The sequence below is a fragment of the Rhinoderma darwinii genome, chromosome 2, assembly GCF_050947455.1.
Source record: "Rhinoderma darwinii isolate aRhiDar2 chromosome 2, aRhiDar2.hap1, whole genome shotgun sequence".
In the NCBI taxonomy this organism is placed as follows: domain Eukaryota; kingdom Metazoa; phylum Chordata; class Amphibia; order Anura; family Rhinodermatidae; genus Rhinoderma; species Rhinoderma darwinii.
Window position 1 is genome coordinate 214,434,742 of NC_134688.1, and position 18,413 is coordinate 214,453,154.

The 18,413-nt window shown below is 40.8% G+C and overlaps 1 protein-coding gene across 4 annotated transcripts in view; it reads right to left on the reverse strand.

Annotated features, from left to right (window-relative positions):
* Positions 1-612: 612 nt before the first annotated feature.
* MSI2 (musashi RNA binding protein 2) overlaps positions 613-18,413 on the reverse strand; it is a 628,067-nt gene continuing 610,266 nt past the window's right edge. For all 4 annotated transcript variants that reach the window (XM_075852821.1, XM_075852823.1, XM_075852820.1 and 1 more), the window contains one exon: positions 613-5,443. In XM_075852821.1, coding sequence (XP_075708936.1) covers positions 5,402-5,443 — 42 coding nt within the window. In that variant the 3' untranslated portion in view covers positions 613-5,401. The remainder of the gene's footprint in view (positions 5,444-18,413) is intronic.

The following is an 18,413-nucleotide window of genomic DNA, read 5'->3' on the forward strand; positions in this document are numbered from 1 at the left end:
ATGGAACAATTTTAAGATTGTGATCTTGCATTGATCTCAAGGAAAATGTGGCTGGGGGTGGAGGGGTGATTAAATTATTACATACTCTGGGCTATGCAGGCTGCTCTTTGGATACCTGTGGAAATACTGTATTCCACTTCCAGACTTGTTGTAACCAGGAATTTTATTTCACATACATGGATACTGTCAAGAGTAACAGAAGAATCTAAATAGTCCTGAATGCCTGAAATATAAATCAATTCAGTAAGTCAATGATCTGTATCACTTTTCTCTTAGGCTTCATTCACATCTGTGCTAGGGATCTGTTCTGACGTTCCATCAGAGCTTGCCGTCGGAATGGATCCATGACAGACACAAATGGAAACCATAGGTTTCCATCACCATTGATTTCAATGGTGACAGAACCGGTGCAAATGGTTTCCGTTTGTCTCCGTTGTGCAAGGGTTCCGTAGTTTTGACTGGATCAAAGGCGCAGTCGACTACAGTATTGATTCCATCAAAACGACGGAACCCTTGTACAACAGAGACAAATGGAAACCATTGGCACCGGATCTGTCACCATTGAAATCAATGGTGATGGAAACGGAAACCTATGGTTTCTGTTTGTGTCCGTCAAGGCTCCATTCCGACGGAAAGCTCTGATGGAACGTCGGAACAGAGCCCTAGGGCAGATATGAACGAAGCCTTACTTTGTCTTATTTTTTACATTGACATATAGCAGAAAAACAGCAGTAGAAAAACATAGATATCTTCCAAATGCATATATATATATTGCTAAATGTCTTATTTTGTTTATCAAAAATAGGTCAAATAGGGGACGGCTCTTATATTGTAAATCCTAAAATAATAAGTATGTACCTAGCAAAGGTTAAACTTTTCATTGAAACAACCATAAAGATAACCCATCAATATTTCATCAACTTATCTCTTTATTTGCTAATAATTTTACTAATGTTCCTACTAATTCATTAATACTAAGTTAGTAGAGTCGTATGTGAGAAGCACTGGGGTAATTTTAAGTTATGTACTTTGGACAACCCCTTCTTTTGTCCCCATGTTTTTCACTAGCAAGTTTTAGGAATCATGAACTGTTGGATTTGAAGCCAAGTTTATTATATTCCAGCTATATAATACATGTAGTAATGAGGCTTTATTCTATATGTATTGTGTTTGGTTAAACAAGAATGCATTGATCAAAGGCAATATGTGGTCTCATATTTTTAGTAAATACCTCTGGGTAATCGTTGAAAAACGGCATTATGCAGCTGTGGAAGGAATAACCTTAATGTGAAACTAGAATAATGTTTGGGGTTTAAAGACTACCTGTCAGCTCTCCTGAATTGCCGGATTAGTAAATACTTGCATTCCCTATAAAATAACAGTTCCGGGACATCTTTTCCTAGAAACTCTGAGTTACACTATTCCTGTTATCCCTCCAGCAAATTTATAAATACATTGACAACTGGGTGATACCAATCCTCAGTTAGTTTTGATAAATAAGGTTCATTGCTTTACCAGAATACTGGATTACTTGATTATAACAAATTGTAGAAGTGCTAAAAACTGTAAAACGGGACATCTAAGACATCTTTAGCTTATAATTAAAGAAACAGACTAAAATATAGTATGAGAACCAAAATACATGCTGCAATATCTACAGACTTGCTTGCAGACTGTCAATGAGGTATATTCCTAGACATACGGACAGTGCACAATCAGTGATGACAGTGCCAGCCTGTGTAAGGACATACCACTCCCTTTGTCAATAGGGTAATACCCAGTATCTATTCATGCCAACATTTCCAAGAGCAATAACAGAGGACAGACAACGCTGAGTTCTAAGAAAAGATGCTCCAGAATTGTTATTTTTATTTGCTGAAACATAAAGGTCAGGAGAGGGGACAGGTCTTCTTTAAATGCACATTGAGCCAGTTTATTGTATTCTGGCTATTGTGTCCTACTTACATCATTAAAACAATGACACTAACAGGTAAGACATGCATTTATAAGAGAGAAGCTCATGACATGGTGGATGGTAATGGACTTCATTGTATATACAGTACGTACAAATGTTGGAACTGTTCATTGTGTGTTTATGTATACATCCTCTTATTAGATGTAAAGCAAATGCACCACTGCCTCGACGGTAGAAGAAATAATGTTTCCCAAACTCTAGTACAATACCTTTAAGATAGAGACTACCATACAGTATGTGGAAGTAAAAGATTGCTAATAATGTACGGCGAAACATACAAATAAATTAAAACTTTACTCAAATATAACCATAGAAGTTTAGATAACTCTTGGGTTTGTTGGTCTCCTGTACTTCACTACAAATAAACAATCCAGCATGAATTAGGAGTACATATAAATAAGGAAATATCTATATAGAATTCTTGTCAATTATCAAAAGTAAGAGATTAAGGACAACAAATTAAGGCGATATGGATTATTAACTATATGAGTTGAGAAGTATAGTATTTATGTTTCTGACTGGAAGTGCTTGGATGGCTCCAATATGAAAAAAAAACCATTAAAAAAAGATTGTAGGTCAATGGGAAAACACAACCGTACAAGATGCAAATACAGTGATGGAGACACGACCCTTTGTCCTTGAGTAAAATAAAGAGATAGCTAAAGCATTGTGCTAGAGATGTTTACAAAACCTTGAAAGTACTAGATGAAAATGGGACTAGAGCAAACCTTGGTCTAGGTAGCCACATTTAGAAACAAAACAGATTTCACAATTCATCTGTGGGCCAAAGGGACTGTTCAAAAGGTGTATAAACATGAAAAACATATTCACACAAGTCATCAATTTCTTCTGAGCGTTCTTAAAAAAATATTATTTTTTTCTCTTAGTAAAATCATTTAATATACCATGCCTCCCTCTTTAAAAAATAAATTAAAAAAAATCCAGTTTTGCATATATAGCGTTAGCATTTAAGGTAGTATGGCATTCCCCTTTTAAAATCAAGGGAGGGTAGGGAGATCTGCAAAATGCCTATTAGAGATTGCCAGCATTTTTAGCATTGTGAGACCTTTGGTTAGTTGAAACCACAACAGATTGATAAAATAACAAAATAACAATTATTTTAAAAAAAATGCTCCAAAAAGAAAAAAAACATTCTAAAATTAGAGAAAGTTCTATCCTTACTGGTCCTAAATGTGAAGATCTACACCTATTTTGCCTGTAATCTTAATTACAATATATCTACCAAGATTTATTATAAGAACAAGAGAAATGAATTCAGTATGTTAGCATCAGGACAGCACATTTACACAAAAAGCCACTATTTACACAGCTACATACAATATAAGTGAGGATAAAAGAAAATTCTATGAGGTTGCTGGGAATGAAAAAAAAAATGTGTATGTGTGTGTATATATATATATGTATAGAAGTACAGTACATTTTGAACAAAATAATTGCTTTAAAAATATCCCCTAACTTTTAGGTTTAGGGACCAATTTCTACTTTTGTTTGGTTTGATTTATTTTACAATTATTTTTAATGTTTAAAAAAACAAAAAAACTAGATTTGGGAAATGACAACGGAGTTTCCACTTATAACTGTGGAAAAGATAAAAAACAAACAAACAACAAAGATTCAAATTCCATTTAACTTATGCCCCCCCTCCTCATATTTGCTATATTGAACCTAGATTAAGTATGGTCTAATAACCTATTAGTAATATTTATAAAAATAGGAGTGCAGCAGCTTCTGTTTCAGAAATTTAGCATTCAGTGTCTTGTACTGGCTGTATGAAAAAAGTACCAATTCTTTTTTACATGTAACAGTTAAAAAAATCATAAAACTTGGCATATACAAAAAAAAAATTCATACAACAGTACGTTAATGCCATATACACCAAGTTGTACTTCTATGTCGCTGTTGTAGGCCTATTATTTGATATTATAAAATGAAAATAAAATATCCTTCATAAGCTTCCCCAGGAGAGGACCAAATATAAAACAGCCAAAATAATCTTGTGCAAATAGGAAATTGTCAGTTTTCCCTACCAGTCACAGTGCAATGATGTTCAATAGTTTGTTATTATTTCTATAATAAATTATTATTTTATCTCTTCTATCATGATAGTTAGAGCACTGAGGTATTAAAACAAATGATTTGCATTTCTAATTCATTAAAGGAGAACAAAGTGATTAGAAGGTAACACAGGGTGAATGATGCCTTTCCTATATGGCATGTGTCAGTCACTGAAGAAAACGGGAATAGCTGAAGAAAATGACAAAAAATACATAGAGCAGCTGAAATGACTGGACTAATATTTTGATCTAATTTAAAAGTACAAAAAAAATTATGCACTTTAAATTTTAAATACTTTAAATATTAAAATTGTAGCTTCATTTTTAATATGGGCAATTTTTTTTTTTATCCTCAGAACAACAAAAATAGAACTAGACTTTAAGCTGTGCACAAAGTTTAAATAGGTAATATGCTGGTATGACGCTAGTACAGTTATCAGATCTAAACACCTACACAACAAATGTAACAGTGTTAATCTAACTAATAGGGCACATCCTGGCAACTCATTCAGGGTATAAACTTTTACAAGATTGATTTCTACCGCCTGTATTATCCACGAGATGCTGAAGATTGCTTGCCCTCACAAAAAATATATAGATTTTTTTTTCTCTTACACGTAGTTAATGGAAGGTTATTTACAGCACTTCTGCTTAATTTAAGAATGAATTTCATAAAACCTTAGAATATCACCTCTTTCAACAAGAAAAAAAAGCACTTATAGAAAATCGAGGACTCAAAACTTCTCGTCCTTAAGTTATTGCCGAAAATAGATAATCAGTTTAACAAAGGGAGACATCACACAAAAAAAATCTACAGAATCACCTTAGTCAGCTGCTCTTTTACATTATATACATCATGAAATTGAATTTTTACTTCAGTACCAAATAAAACCCTACATTAACTTTCAGAATGTGCTAAAACCCTTTCTTTTTTTTTTTCTATTTTTTTTTTTGTTACCAGCATTTTTTTTTCTTCTTTCAGGATTGGTACCAAAGTTTTAAACGTATATTAAAAGTTCAATCTCTGCAAAATAACAATGAAAAGAAACACATGGAAAAAAAAATCACCAATGATTACATCTACTACAATATTAAAAAGAAGCAACAGAAGAAAAACTGCAAAATGAAACAAAATGACAAAGCATTGGTAAAAGCAATAACTGACAAAAGTATCTTGTAAAGAAAAAAAAGAAGCTGTAGAATCTATAGCGCAGCAGGTTCATGAGATGACGAGATTGAAACACTTGCAGTCCCCAGAATGCCATCTCCAGTTGTGTTTCTGCATGTATATCTTGTACTAATGATAATGTAGTACTGAAGGTCTGATGACATCATCCCAACGTGGGACCATTCAGAAACTTCGCCCGGTCTTGCCTGGGCATCCAGACAAATTCTACAGCGGGAAGACAGAGATGGCCTTAAGACACATACAATATTTTTACATTACACAGTAAATAAACATTTTCAGAGTGGGAAATTGATAGTAACTCTCCAAAAACTGAATTTGGGTGGAGTTACTGTTTGACAAAAAAAAAAAAAGAAAGAAAGAAAGAAATGGACTTAATGAGAATCTAATGTTGACACTATAGAAACATGATAATAAAATAATAATACGAATTATAATGCAATAAATAAAATAACAAATGTGGTCATAGTCAGCAAAACAATTTAAAACTACAATAAATATTGAAGATTACCACCAGAGAAGCTTGTTTACATATATCAACTACAGCAGGTGGGGAACTTAAATATAAGGGCCTTAAAATTGCAGTGCAAAGGCCATGTCTATATTTAAACAACAATTGTAATGACATGTAATAAATGTGTCAAGTACATAAAGTCATGGGACTGTATAGCACAACTGTGCATATACTGTACACGCAGCACAGGGAATACCAATATGTAAGCAAGTTGCCAGTGGCAATGGATGGTGCAGTCATACAGGTTCAGTATCAGGGCAGTACGGCTGGTGCTGCAGTCAAGGACCCAGCCACAAAGATTTAAAAAAAAGGGAGCCTAACCGCCACATGTTATTTTAGTAACTTTAGTAACTTGTGAGCAGGGTCCCAGCAGTAGTTACCCAAAGCAACAGGCCCTGCAATATAATGGGGTCTGTTCTTTTCTCCAAAGTAATTACTGCTGGGTCTCTTCTCACAAGCTCATGATGCTGACCAGAGTCAGGACCTTGCGTGCGGCTACACATTCAAGGTCCTAGCGATAGCATCAGGACCTTGTACGTGCCAACGCACACACCATCCTGATGCTGGCCAGTACATAGGGGTCTTGTTTGGGGTTTGTACTAATTTAGGAGTCTCGGGTCTGATTTAATTTTGGGGTCTGGTCTCTGAATTAATTGTGGGGTTTGGTCTAAGTTCTGAATTAAATGGGTATATTAATCTCGGACATTTATGGCACATCAAGAGGATATGCCATAAATGTCCAAAAAATGCAGGTCCCACCTCTTGAATCAGCACACCTCTCTAGAACAGGCCCCCCTGACTTCAATCTTACCTTCTGCAGCTGGGCTCCGGCCATTGAGTTACATGGTGGCTGGGAATACAGAAATAGCCGAACTTGTGAGCTACACGGTTCCGTAACTCCCACAAATTTAATGGGAATTCCGGAAACCGCATTGCACAGCGAGCTACGCTGTTTTCAGTACTCGGGAGCTATGGAAACAGCATAGCAGCTTGCTGAGCTACGCGGTTTCCGTAACTCCCATTCCCTTCTATGGGAGTTACGGAAACAGCGCAGCAAAATGCACTCAACTGTTTCTGGCCACCTCGACAGTGAAGAAGGTAGGTAGGGGGATAGTAGGCTCCGTTCTAAAGATAGGTCCAGGTCCCAGAGGTGGGACCCTCATCTATGAGACATTTATGGCATATGCTGTGGATATGCCATAAATGCCTGAGGTGGGTTGCGCATGTGAGAAGAAGGTGGGAGACTTTTTGTAAAGGTGTGCCGCTGTGTTAAGAGGTCTTAGAGCTTGCAGTAGCCAGAAGTAGCAGCCAGCACTGCAACTTGTTCAATGACTATACAGGCAGCAGCTTCGGTATAATTCATTTTTTATGGTTTCCCCCTACACACCCACAGAGCACACCTATCATCTCCCCCTTGGCTACCCACAAGCCCTTTCCCCTCCACAGAGGAGCTGTCAGGTTGTGTCTCCCCCTAGCACCCCCTCCCATCCTTACCACTTTCGGTTCCCCCAGTTCACCTTCCCCCACAGAGCAGTCACCTAGTCTCTCCCTCTTGGCCTTGACAAAGGCCCTGCCCACCTACTGCCTATGCCCTGAATAGAGCCCCTGCTAGTTTTCATTTCACCACTGCCCCCCTATTGCCACTTTCCATTGTCCGCTCCCCGGCAATGAGGAGATGGAGTGGGGGGGGGGGGGGCAGGCACCTTAAATGTATGGGGCCCCCGAAAATCTGAATGGCGGTCCCCTGCAGTCATGTGATTAAGTCGCAAGCATTTGACATCACGGCAGCTTATACCAGGGACAGAAGTCTGATGGTGAGTGCATAACTTTTTTTATTCTTTGATTTTATGCTGGTCCCAGAAAACTCCTCCAGTCGGTGAATAAACTAACATTACCAACAGTAGATATTAACAATGCTTATTTTATTATCTGCCAAGCTACCATATGGCGGCCTACCAGTGATGGATCATCTACTCTGCTGATAACATCAAATTATACATTTCACACTATCTTGGTTGTGAAATTTGTTTACTTAAAACATACATCTGACAAATACTAATTAGGCAAATTAAATATGCTTCTTTTCGCTATGAAAAGTCACAAACCAAAATCAGAGTATGAGGTTGATGTGGGAGGAACGTGCAGTCAAATCAAGCCAACCGTATGTGGGAAGTGAGAAAGGATGAGATACATCAATTTGGAACGCAAGTTAAGCAAATAATTAATCGAGTAAAGTAAAGCTAAATTACAATCAGGTTCTGAAGGGGGTTTTACACTGGGTGATTATCGGGCAGCCGAGCGTTCACAGAACGCTCGTTGCCGATAATTACCCAGTGTAAACAGGGGAACGATCAGCAGATGAACGAGCAAACACTTAATTATCTGCTGGTCGTATAGTTTTAAAAAAGTTAAATATCATTGTCGGCGGCACATCTCCCTGTGCAAACAGGGAGACGTGCTGCCGACATGATAATAATGTATGGGTATAATATGTATAATGAATAATGTGAATAATGTATGGATATAGTAACAACCGCTTGTCCCCATCCATAGCTCCATGCGACTGAAGCAAACAAGCGCCGATCAACGATGTCTCGTTTATCGGCGCTCTCTGCACCGGTCGCTTATCAATTGATTGTTAGGTTGCAGTTTTACCTATTTACCTACCTTTCAGAAGTAGTTGTAAAAGAAAATGGGGACCAAAAATGCTTTTAAATGCTTCAGTACATACAGATGTAGCAGAGATTAATTTAACAGTAGTCTTCTAGAAAGATATGGACCTGGAGACAGCGATAAAGCCGCTAATCAACCTAGTTCAGAAGAAGGACCCTTTTTTATCTGTACCTATTTTTTAATGATAATATGCTTAAATAGACACTAACTGTTCAAACAACTTATGCTAATCTACTAGCATATCTGATATATAACAGCTTTGCAATTTACTTACTTTTAAAATGTAATTTTATCCATCCAAATTCTGCGTGAAGTTACTGCCACTAGAGGTCTTTCTTACTGTAATCTACTGCCCACCCCCTGGTTCCAAGCAAAATTTGTCTCTAGTTACAAAGAAGAAGAGACCAACTGAAAGAAGCAGGAGGGGTGTTTCTTCACAGCCTGCCCATAAAAGTCTATGTAGAGGGAAGGCGGAGCAGGAGGGGGAGCAGGGAGAGAGAAACACAGACGATGCCCATAGAAGTTTATGGAAAAGGGAGGGTTGACCAGGGAGAGAGAGAGACACACAGACCCGTATAAGTCTATGGGGAGGGGAGCAGGAGGAGGGAACAGGAGCAGAGTGAGAGAGACACACAAAAAAGTGCTGCAGTTGCTGGTTGGTAAGAGTTATATCTCAACCCAGTGCTGAATTCTCAGCTACAATGCTCATTACTGGTGTATAATCTCCTATATGCTGCTGCCTCTAAAATATATATATATGTATATGTATGTATATATGTATATATATATACATACATACATACATATGTATAATAGATAGGGCAGTAGGATTCTCCTCTTCTATGTGCACAATGCATGGCAGACATGTAAGCAGTTAGGCTCTGATTAGGTCAGGGAAGACTGAGAATTAGAGATAAAACCCGGAAGGGAAAAACGGCAAAAAATGGCCAGAAATCGTGTTATTCCTCCTGTACACACATATGATAGCTTATTCTGAGTCACCTGAAAAGTTAGGTACGCTTTAAAGTGTATGTCTACCTTTTTTTTTACTATTTTATTGCATTACTACATCTTGTAGTGATCCTGAGTTACAGATTGTATTATAATCCAGAGCTCCATTTATAATTCTACAGGCCTCAAACTGGAAATTTTCTAGTCTTTTTATTCTGAAAAGGGTCATCTTTACAGCAGTCACTATACAGCAATCTGAGTCCTACTAGATTATAGGCTTTCAGCTAAACCACACTTAACAACATTTGAAAACCAAATCACAGAACATTTTAAAGGAGTTATTCGGACGTGCATATGGTTTAACTGCAGTTAGATTAGTCACTTACTAATGTACTGTCTGTAACTGAAATGTCTCTGTAAGCCATTCTCCCTTGCAGTCACATGACTATGTTCCTGGCTTTTATCTCTTGCTTGTACGTTTCGAATTCTGAACAAGCAGTCATCTTTCCTACCCTTTGCCCTTCTTAAATTATGAAATATCACACATCACATCAGTCGACTACGCTATTGCTTCCGGCAAAACGACGGGTCCGGTGCACAACAGAGACAAACGGAAACCATGGGCACCGGATCCGTCACCATTGAAATCAATGGTGATGGAAACGGAAACCTCTGGTTTCCGTCTGTGTCAGTTTGTGTCTGTTCAGGGTCCCGTTCTGACGGAAAGCTCCGACGTAAGGCTCTGTTCACATCTGCGTTGGTGTGACGTTCCATCTACATAAATTGTAAAATGGGGATCAGAGCATGTCTTTTACATTATTTACAGTTTTGTTGATCTGATGTTATTCTTTGTACTTTTTAATTATAGGTATGCAGTTGGTCGTCTGTGTACCCCCTCTTTTCTTTTTTTAGTATACCTTTAGGCGAACGGAGCTCTGCTACACCTATATATATTAAGCGTGCAATATTTTAATGACTAATATCTAGGCTAGGATTTTTTTTGGGGTAATTGGCAAATGAGCTTGACAAACTACATCTACACAGAGAAAAAATAAAGGGCAACTGGTTTTAAAATCTTATGGTAATGGCAGGAGAACAGCACTACAAAGCCATCTCCAACATTCTGCCAGGTATGTATTAGAAGGTCAAGAAAAAACAGAAATAGTGACCTCAAAAGTCTGAAAAGGCTAAAAATATAGGCGTTAGGGAATCAATTTTAAAGTTCACTTTGTATTTTAGGGAAAAAAAATGGAAAGTACTTATAAAATATAGGCAGATCAAATCAGCTACACTGTTATTTGAAATCGTCTGGAGCGGAGCAATTTTTCAAAATGGGGAAAGCAGCGAAAATGCCTAAATATTATTGCAGCTTCAAAAGAGAAAATTAGTTTAATACTTCACAAAAAATTGCAGCTCCGTTTTATTCCTGAAAGAGGTGCTTGAAGAGCATTGTGAATGACAGTAACGTAGCAATTTATGCAAAATGACTAGAATTTACAAAGAAATATACTGTGATGAATTTAAACATCTGGTTATTCCTTTATTTTCTTTTAAGATAATCGCTTAACAGTGCTCTCATCGGCAAGCATAAAGAGCAGCTTGTGAAGTATTGCTTCTACCGTTTGTGTGACACCTTGTGAAAGCGGATACAGAGACACTGAGTTGATAAGACATACTAAGCATAATAAGATAGTTATTCCTCTGTATAGCACAATTAAAATTAGTTGATAAATAATGATAAAGTCATTGTATAACCTACAGTGATTGGAATGTACGCAGTCAGCGGCATAACTACCACTGTAGAAGCCACCACAGGGCCCGCGGCATGAGGGGGCCCGTGCTGTGCGCCGACACGCCCCCACCCCATATGCCCGCTGGAGCCGCTAGCAGCCGTTATGGCTGCTACAGCGGTAGCGATGCTACTACAGGGCCCGCGCTGCAAAGCCTCCAAAATTTATGGGCCGGGCGGAACGGCCCTCTCATGCCCGGTGACGTCGCTAGCACCAGAGGGGGCCCCGGTGCTAGCGGCAGCCACCCCCTCTCGCAGTAATTCTACCTGCGTCTATAGCACGCAGGTACAAATACATGCATTAGCACTGAATGGCTGAGTGCCCGAGCATTCAGCGCCTTACAATGACGCTGATTGGCGGGGCAAAATGACTAGCCAATCAGCGGCTTTCAACGACGGCTTGCGTCGTTCAGCTCCAGCAGACCTGCTCAGAGGAGAGCAGATCTGCATTGCCACCGGACGGCGCAGTAACGGGATCAGGGTGAGTATGAGTGAGTATGTAAAGTTGTTTTTTTTTTCTACTAAAACTGAGTGCCATTATCTACAGTGAGGGCTCTATCTACAGAGGGGTCTATATGTGGGGAGGTGGAGCACTATATACAGGGGGAGCTATATGTAGGGCACTATCTACAGGGGCGGGCTATATGTGGGACACTATATACAGGGGTGGGCTATATGTGGAGTACTATCTATACGGGAAGCTATATGAGCGGCTATATGTGGATCACGATCTATAGAAGAAGCTATATGTAGGGCAGCACGGTGGCTCAGTGATTAGCACTATTTCCTTGCAGCTCTGGAACCCATATGTGGGCACTATCTACAAAGTGCTGTATGTGGGGCACTATCTACAGGGGCTTCTATGTAAGGCACTATCTACAGAGGCTCTATGGGGGTCACTATCTACAGCGGGCTATGGGGGCACTATCTACAGTAGGCACGGTGTGTGTGTGTGGGACAAAGTGTATGATACAAATATAATCAGGGACACAGTATATGGCGCTATTATATTTAGAGGTGTTGAGCATTTTATCTTCGTTTATAGGTGCAGAAATGTTTTAAAAGTGAGAAGCCGAAGACATCTTAGCGGAAAACGGTAGAAATGGGTCGTGGCCGGGAGAAATCCATCATAGAGGTTTGGAGTGGAGGGAGAAGAAAAGAGAAAAAGAACTAGAATCTGAGACGTCACCGGTGAGTCACTTAATGTAAATGTTTATTCTGCCTTTAATCAGTACTGTAGTCACTGAATCATTTTCAGTGAGATGATGGGTGGTATGATTTCTTGTTTGTGAAACAGCAACTTCCAGCATATCCTTACCATTGTTCAGGCCATGCTGGGAGCTGTAGTTGTACGCCGTACAAACCTATACGGCAGGGGTTGCACTAAATTGATCTGTATTTGTTCTGGTGTTGTATATATGTACGGAGCTTTGTTCTGGGGCTTATATATGTACTGAGCTTTGTTCTGGTGCTGTATATATGTACTGAGCTTTGTTCTGGTGCTGTATATACATACTAATCTTGGTTCTGATTGTGTATTTGAGTACTGAGCTTTGTTCTGGTGCTGTATATACAGTGAAGGAAATAAGTATTTGATCCCTTGCTGATTTTGTACGTTTGCCCACTGTCAAAGACATAAACAGTCTAGAATTTTTAGGCTAGGTTAATTTTACCAGTGAGAGATGGATTATATAAAAAAAAAAAAAGAAAATCACATTGTCAAAATTATATATATTTATTTGCATTGTGCACAGAGAAATAAGTATTTGATCCCTTTGGCAAACAAGACTTAATACTTGGTGGCAAAACCCTTGTTGGCAAGTACAGCAGTCAGACGTTTTATGTAGTTGATGATGAGGTTTGCACACATGTTAGATTGAATTTTGGCCTACTCCTCTTTGCAGATCATCTGTAAATCATTAAGATTTCGAGGCTGTCGCTTGGCAACTCGGATCTTCGGCTCCTTCCATAAGTTTTCGATGGGATTAAGGTCTGGAGACTGGCTAGGCCACTCCATGACCTTAATGTGCTTCTTTTTGAGCCACTCCTTTGTTGCCTTGGCTGTATGTTTCGGGTCATTGTCGTGCTGGAAGACCCAGCCACGAGCCATTTTTAATGTCCTGGTGGAGGGAAGGAGGTTGTCACACAGGATTTGACGGTACATGGCTCCATCCATTCTCCCATTGATGCGGTGAAGTAGTCCTGTGCCCTTAGCAGAGAAACACCCCCAAAACATAATGTTTCCACCTCCATGCTTGACAGTGGGGACGATGTTCTTTGGGTCATAGGCAGCATTTCTCTTCCTCCAAACACGGCGAGTTTAGTTAATGCCAAAGAGGTCAATTTTAGTCTCATCTGACCACAGCACCTTCCCCCAATCACTCTCAGAATCATCCAGATGTTCATTTGCAAACTTCAGACGGGCCTGTACATGTGCCTTCTTGAGTAGGGGGACCATGCGGGCACTGCAGGATTTTAATCCATTACGGTGTAATGTGTTACCAATGGTTTTCTTGGTGACTGTGGTCCCAGCTGCCTTGAGATCATTAACAAGTTCCCCCCGTGTAGTTTTCGGCTGAGCTCTCACCTTCCTCAGGATCAAGGATACCCCACGAGGTGAGATTTTGCCTGGAGCCCCAGATCGATGTCGATTGACAGTCATTTTGTATGTCTTCCATTTTCTTACTATCGCACCAACAGTTGTCTCCTTCTCACCCAGCGTCTTACTTATGGTTTTGTAGCCCATTCCAGCCTTGTGCAGGTCTATGATCTTGTCCCTGAAATCCTTAGAAAGCTCTTTGGTCTTGCCCATGTTGTAGAGGTTAGAGTCAGACTGATTCATTGAGTCTGTGGACAGGAGTCTTTTATACAGGTGACCATGTAAGAGCGGTCTTTAATGCAGGCACTAAGTTGATTTGGAGCGTGTAACTGGTCTGGAGGAGGCTGAACTCTTAATGGTTGGTAGGGGATCAAATACTTATTTCTCTGTGCACAATGCCAATAAATATATATAATTTTGACAATGTGATTTTCTTTTTTTTTTATATATATAATCTATCTCTCACTGGTAAAATTAACCTAGCCTAAAAATTCTAGACTGTTCATGTCTTTGTACTGAGCTTGGTTCTGGGGCTGTATTTATGTACAATGCTTGGTTCTGGTATTGTATATATGTACTAACCTTGGTTCTGGTATTGTATATATGTACTGAGTTTGGTTCTAGTGCTGGATTTATGTACAGAGGTTGATTCTGGTGCTGTATATATGTCAGAGCTTTGTTCTAGTGCTGTATTTATGTACTGAGCTTGGTTGTGGTACTGTATATATGTACTGATCTTTGTTCTGGTGCTGTATATATTTAAAGGACCAGTGTCACGAAAAAAAATAATTTTAGATCAATTTGCTTTTAGTGTTTTATTTTAAAAAAAATTATTTATTTGTGTGTTTGTGTTTTACTTTTTATTTTTTCACTTTTTCTTGTCCATGGGGGCTGCCATTTTTTTTTCCATCTCTGTATGTGTCGATTAACGACACATACAGACATGGAATACGGCAGCTACAGTCCCATAGTGAATGCGAACGGGGCCCGTTCCATCCACTATGCTGTACGCCGTCTGTGTGGGAACGGCGCATGCGCCGCTCCCACACAGTCCAAATTGAACTGTGCGACGTCCGGCGCCATTTTCTTGTGGACCGGAAGTCGCGGCCGGACAGTAAGATTAGCAGGAGCAGGTAAGTTAGGTCTGTGTATGTACGTGTTTTACAGTGTGTTTACTACTGTATGTTAACCTACTACACTGTGTGTTAGCTCAAAAAATGGCGACACACAGTGTAGGAGGTTTGACCGTTCAATCCCCTCGTTTCTCCCGGCACTAGCCAGGATAAAGAAGGGGGGATTCTGAGAGCTCACAAGAGCGAGTGAGTTTTCTCAAATTTTGCAGCATAAAGCAATGTGGTTGCTTTACCACATGCAATGCTGCAATTTTGGGAATTGCTCCATCTAGTGACCAGCGCTGGGAAATATTATAAATTAGAATCTAATTTATAATATTTCCTGACTCGTGAAAAAATTAAAAAAATTCGAACAATGTTTAATCACCCATACACTAATTGTTTAACTAAAAAAAATAAATAATAATTTTCTAGCGACACATTCCCTTTAAGAGCTTGGTTCTGGAGCTGTAATTAAATAGGATATATTTATAATAACAAAACTGCAGGGTAGATGGAATTGTTTTCAATTCATTGTATATTTAATGGGAACCTGTCTGGTAGTTTTAACGCCTTAAACCGCCACCATGCGGTAATACATGACCTGACAATATTTCCAAATGCATGTTTTTTTCAAATGCAGAAAAATCTATTAAATCAACTTTTAAAACGGCACATACTAAATGCTAATTACTCATTAAAGTGTCATGTGGAGGTGCCGCTATCCTGAAGAGTCACATAGTCCTGCCTCCAAACCCACCTTTTCATGTTTGATTGATATCCCCCTTAACTGATACAACTTTCTCGAATGCGCCATTGCCTTGTACTACTTGGTGGGCTATGTGGCACTATATACAAGGGGGGGCTGTGTGGCACTATACACAAGGGGGGGCTGTGTGGCACTACTAAGGGGGGCTGTGTGGCACTATATACAAGGGGCTGTGTGGCACTACTAAGTGGGGCTGTGTGGCACTATATACAAGGGGCGGTTTGGCACTACTAAAGGGGGCTGCGTGGCACTATCTACTAGGGGGGCTGTATTTACAATGGTGAGGCCTGTGGCTATCTACAGGGGGTTGTGTGTGGCGCAATCTACAGGGGTCTGTGTGTGGCACTATCTACTAAGGTGGTCGCTCGGTGGCACTATCTACTAAGGTAGGGCTGTGTGGCTCTATATACAAGGGAGGGGGGCTGTGTGGTGGGGCTGTGTGGCTCTATATACAAGGGAGGGGGGCTGTGTGGCACTATATTCAGGGGGAGCTGTATGGCACTATATAAAGGGGGCTTTATGGCAATATCTACAGAGGGGCTATATGGCACAATCTACAAGGGGGAGGTGGGGAGCGCTATCTACAAGTGGGGTGTGACACGGTCTACAGGTGGGGCTGTATAGCACAATCTACAGGGGGCACTATCTATAAGGGGGGCTGCATGTGGCAACTGGGGGACCCCAGTCAAGAGTTTGCTATGGGGCCCAGTCTTTCCTAGTTACGCCCCTGTACGCAGTGGCAGGATGAGCAAGCAACTATGAATCCCTTAATATTTTGTTCTACCTTGTATATCATTTTCTTGTGGCTTACGTATGAATTTTTTTTAAATGTATGATTCCTTATTTATGTTGTATATTAAGAATGCTTTATGTGTTACCCATGTTGCTGCCACAGCATTTTGTGCTTCAAGGGTTTCATTCTGAACTACAAAATGCATTAAAGAAGTTTCACAGGATTAAAAAAAACAAAAAAAATGGCTGCTTTATTCCAATAACAGTGCCATACCTGTCCACAGGTTGCGTGTGGTATTGCAGATTAGCTCCATTCATTTAAATGAAGACGAGCTGCAATACCAGATACAACTCATGGACAGATACGGTACTGGAAGAAAGCAGCAATGTTTTTTTAATCCTTTAAAACTGCCCCTAAGGGCCGGTTCACACCAGCGTTTGCTTTCCATTCAGGGGTTCCGTCTGAGTTTTCCGTCGTGGAATCCCACAACGGAAAGTCAAACGGAGACCACAGCTTCCGTTTGCATCACCATTGATCTCAATGGTGACGGAAACATTGCTAAAGGTTTCCATTTATCACCGTTCCGGCAGGTTTACGTTTTTTTCGACGGATTCAATAGTGCAGTCGACATTAGCAATGTTTACGTCACCATTGAGATCAATGGTGATGCAAACGGAAGCTGTGATTTCCGTTTGACTTTCCGTTGCGGGTTCCACGACGGGAACCTCTGATGGAAATCCTGAATGGAAAGCGGGAGCTGATGTTAACCAGCCCTAAGAATTATTTTGAATCATCATCCGTGCGTCCCATTAAATATGTCCACTTTCTGTAAACCACTTAGATGGCGCAGTTAGCAATGCCTGCTGTATCTAAGGGGTTAAACTGCTGAGATTGGAGTGGGTTGACGGCTGTATGATACAGCCGGCACCCGCATGTGATGGTGTGGGCACAGGAGAAGTGCAATTATGTCAATTTGCTAGAATTGCTTAGTAATAGTATGTGGTGGGGTGCTACATTTTAAAATTCAGACTAAAACAAAGAATTAGAACAGGATCCCCATTTTGTTTTTGTAGTTTTGATGTATAATATGTAAAATCTAAAGGTGATCAAGGCAGCCATGGGAACGGTTTGGGACAGAGCGTCCTTTTTGCCTCCCTTGGACTGATATACGCCAGCATACCTTTCCTACAGAGGGCCAGCGCAAAAAAATTTATACCGCGCGGTACAACTACCGTTGGCCGAACCCGGCGGCTACATGGCTGCCGGGTGCGGACGCTGAAATGATAGCTCCTTTAAGGAGTGGAATCCCCAGCCAGAGCGTTGCCGACGCGCTCACCGGGGATTCAGCTCCTAGAGGGAGCCCGTCTAGGAGCAAAATCCCCCCAGAGTGTTGCCGATGCTCTGGCTGGGGATTCCGCTTCAGGAGGAGTCCCTGATGTCACTATCCAAATATGGACACTGACATCAGGGGCTCCCCCTGAAGAGGAATCCCCGGACAGAGCGTTACCGACGGTCTGGGCGGTGATTCCGCTCCTGGAGGAGCCCCTGGCGTCACTGTCCATATTTAGACAGTGATGTCAGGGGCTCCTCCTGGAGCGGAATCCCCGGCCAGAGAAACGGCAAAGCTCTGGCTGTGGATTCCACTTCCTAGAGGGAGCACCAATGGCGCTACCTACAGGGAGGGGGGCTGTGTGGCACTACCTGGGAGATTCTGTGGCACTAGCTTGGATCGGAGCTGAGTGGCACTACCTGGGAGGGGGGCTGAGTGGCACTACCTGGGAGGGGGGCTGAGTGGCACTACCTCGGAGGTCGGCTGAGTGGCACTACCTCGGAGGGTGCTCAGAGGCACTACCTGGGAGGGGGCTGTGTGGCACTACCTACGAGGGGGGCTGTGTGGCACTACCTACGAGGGGGGCTGTGTGGCACTACCTACGAGGGGGGCTGTGTGGCACTACCTACAAGGGGGGCTGTGTGGCACTACCTACAAGGGGGGCTGTGTGGCACTACCTACAAGGGGGGCTGTGTGGCACTTCCTAC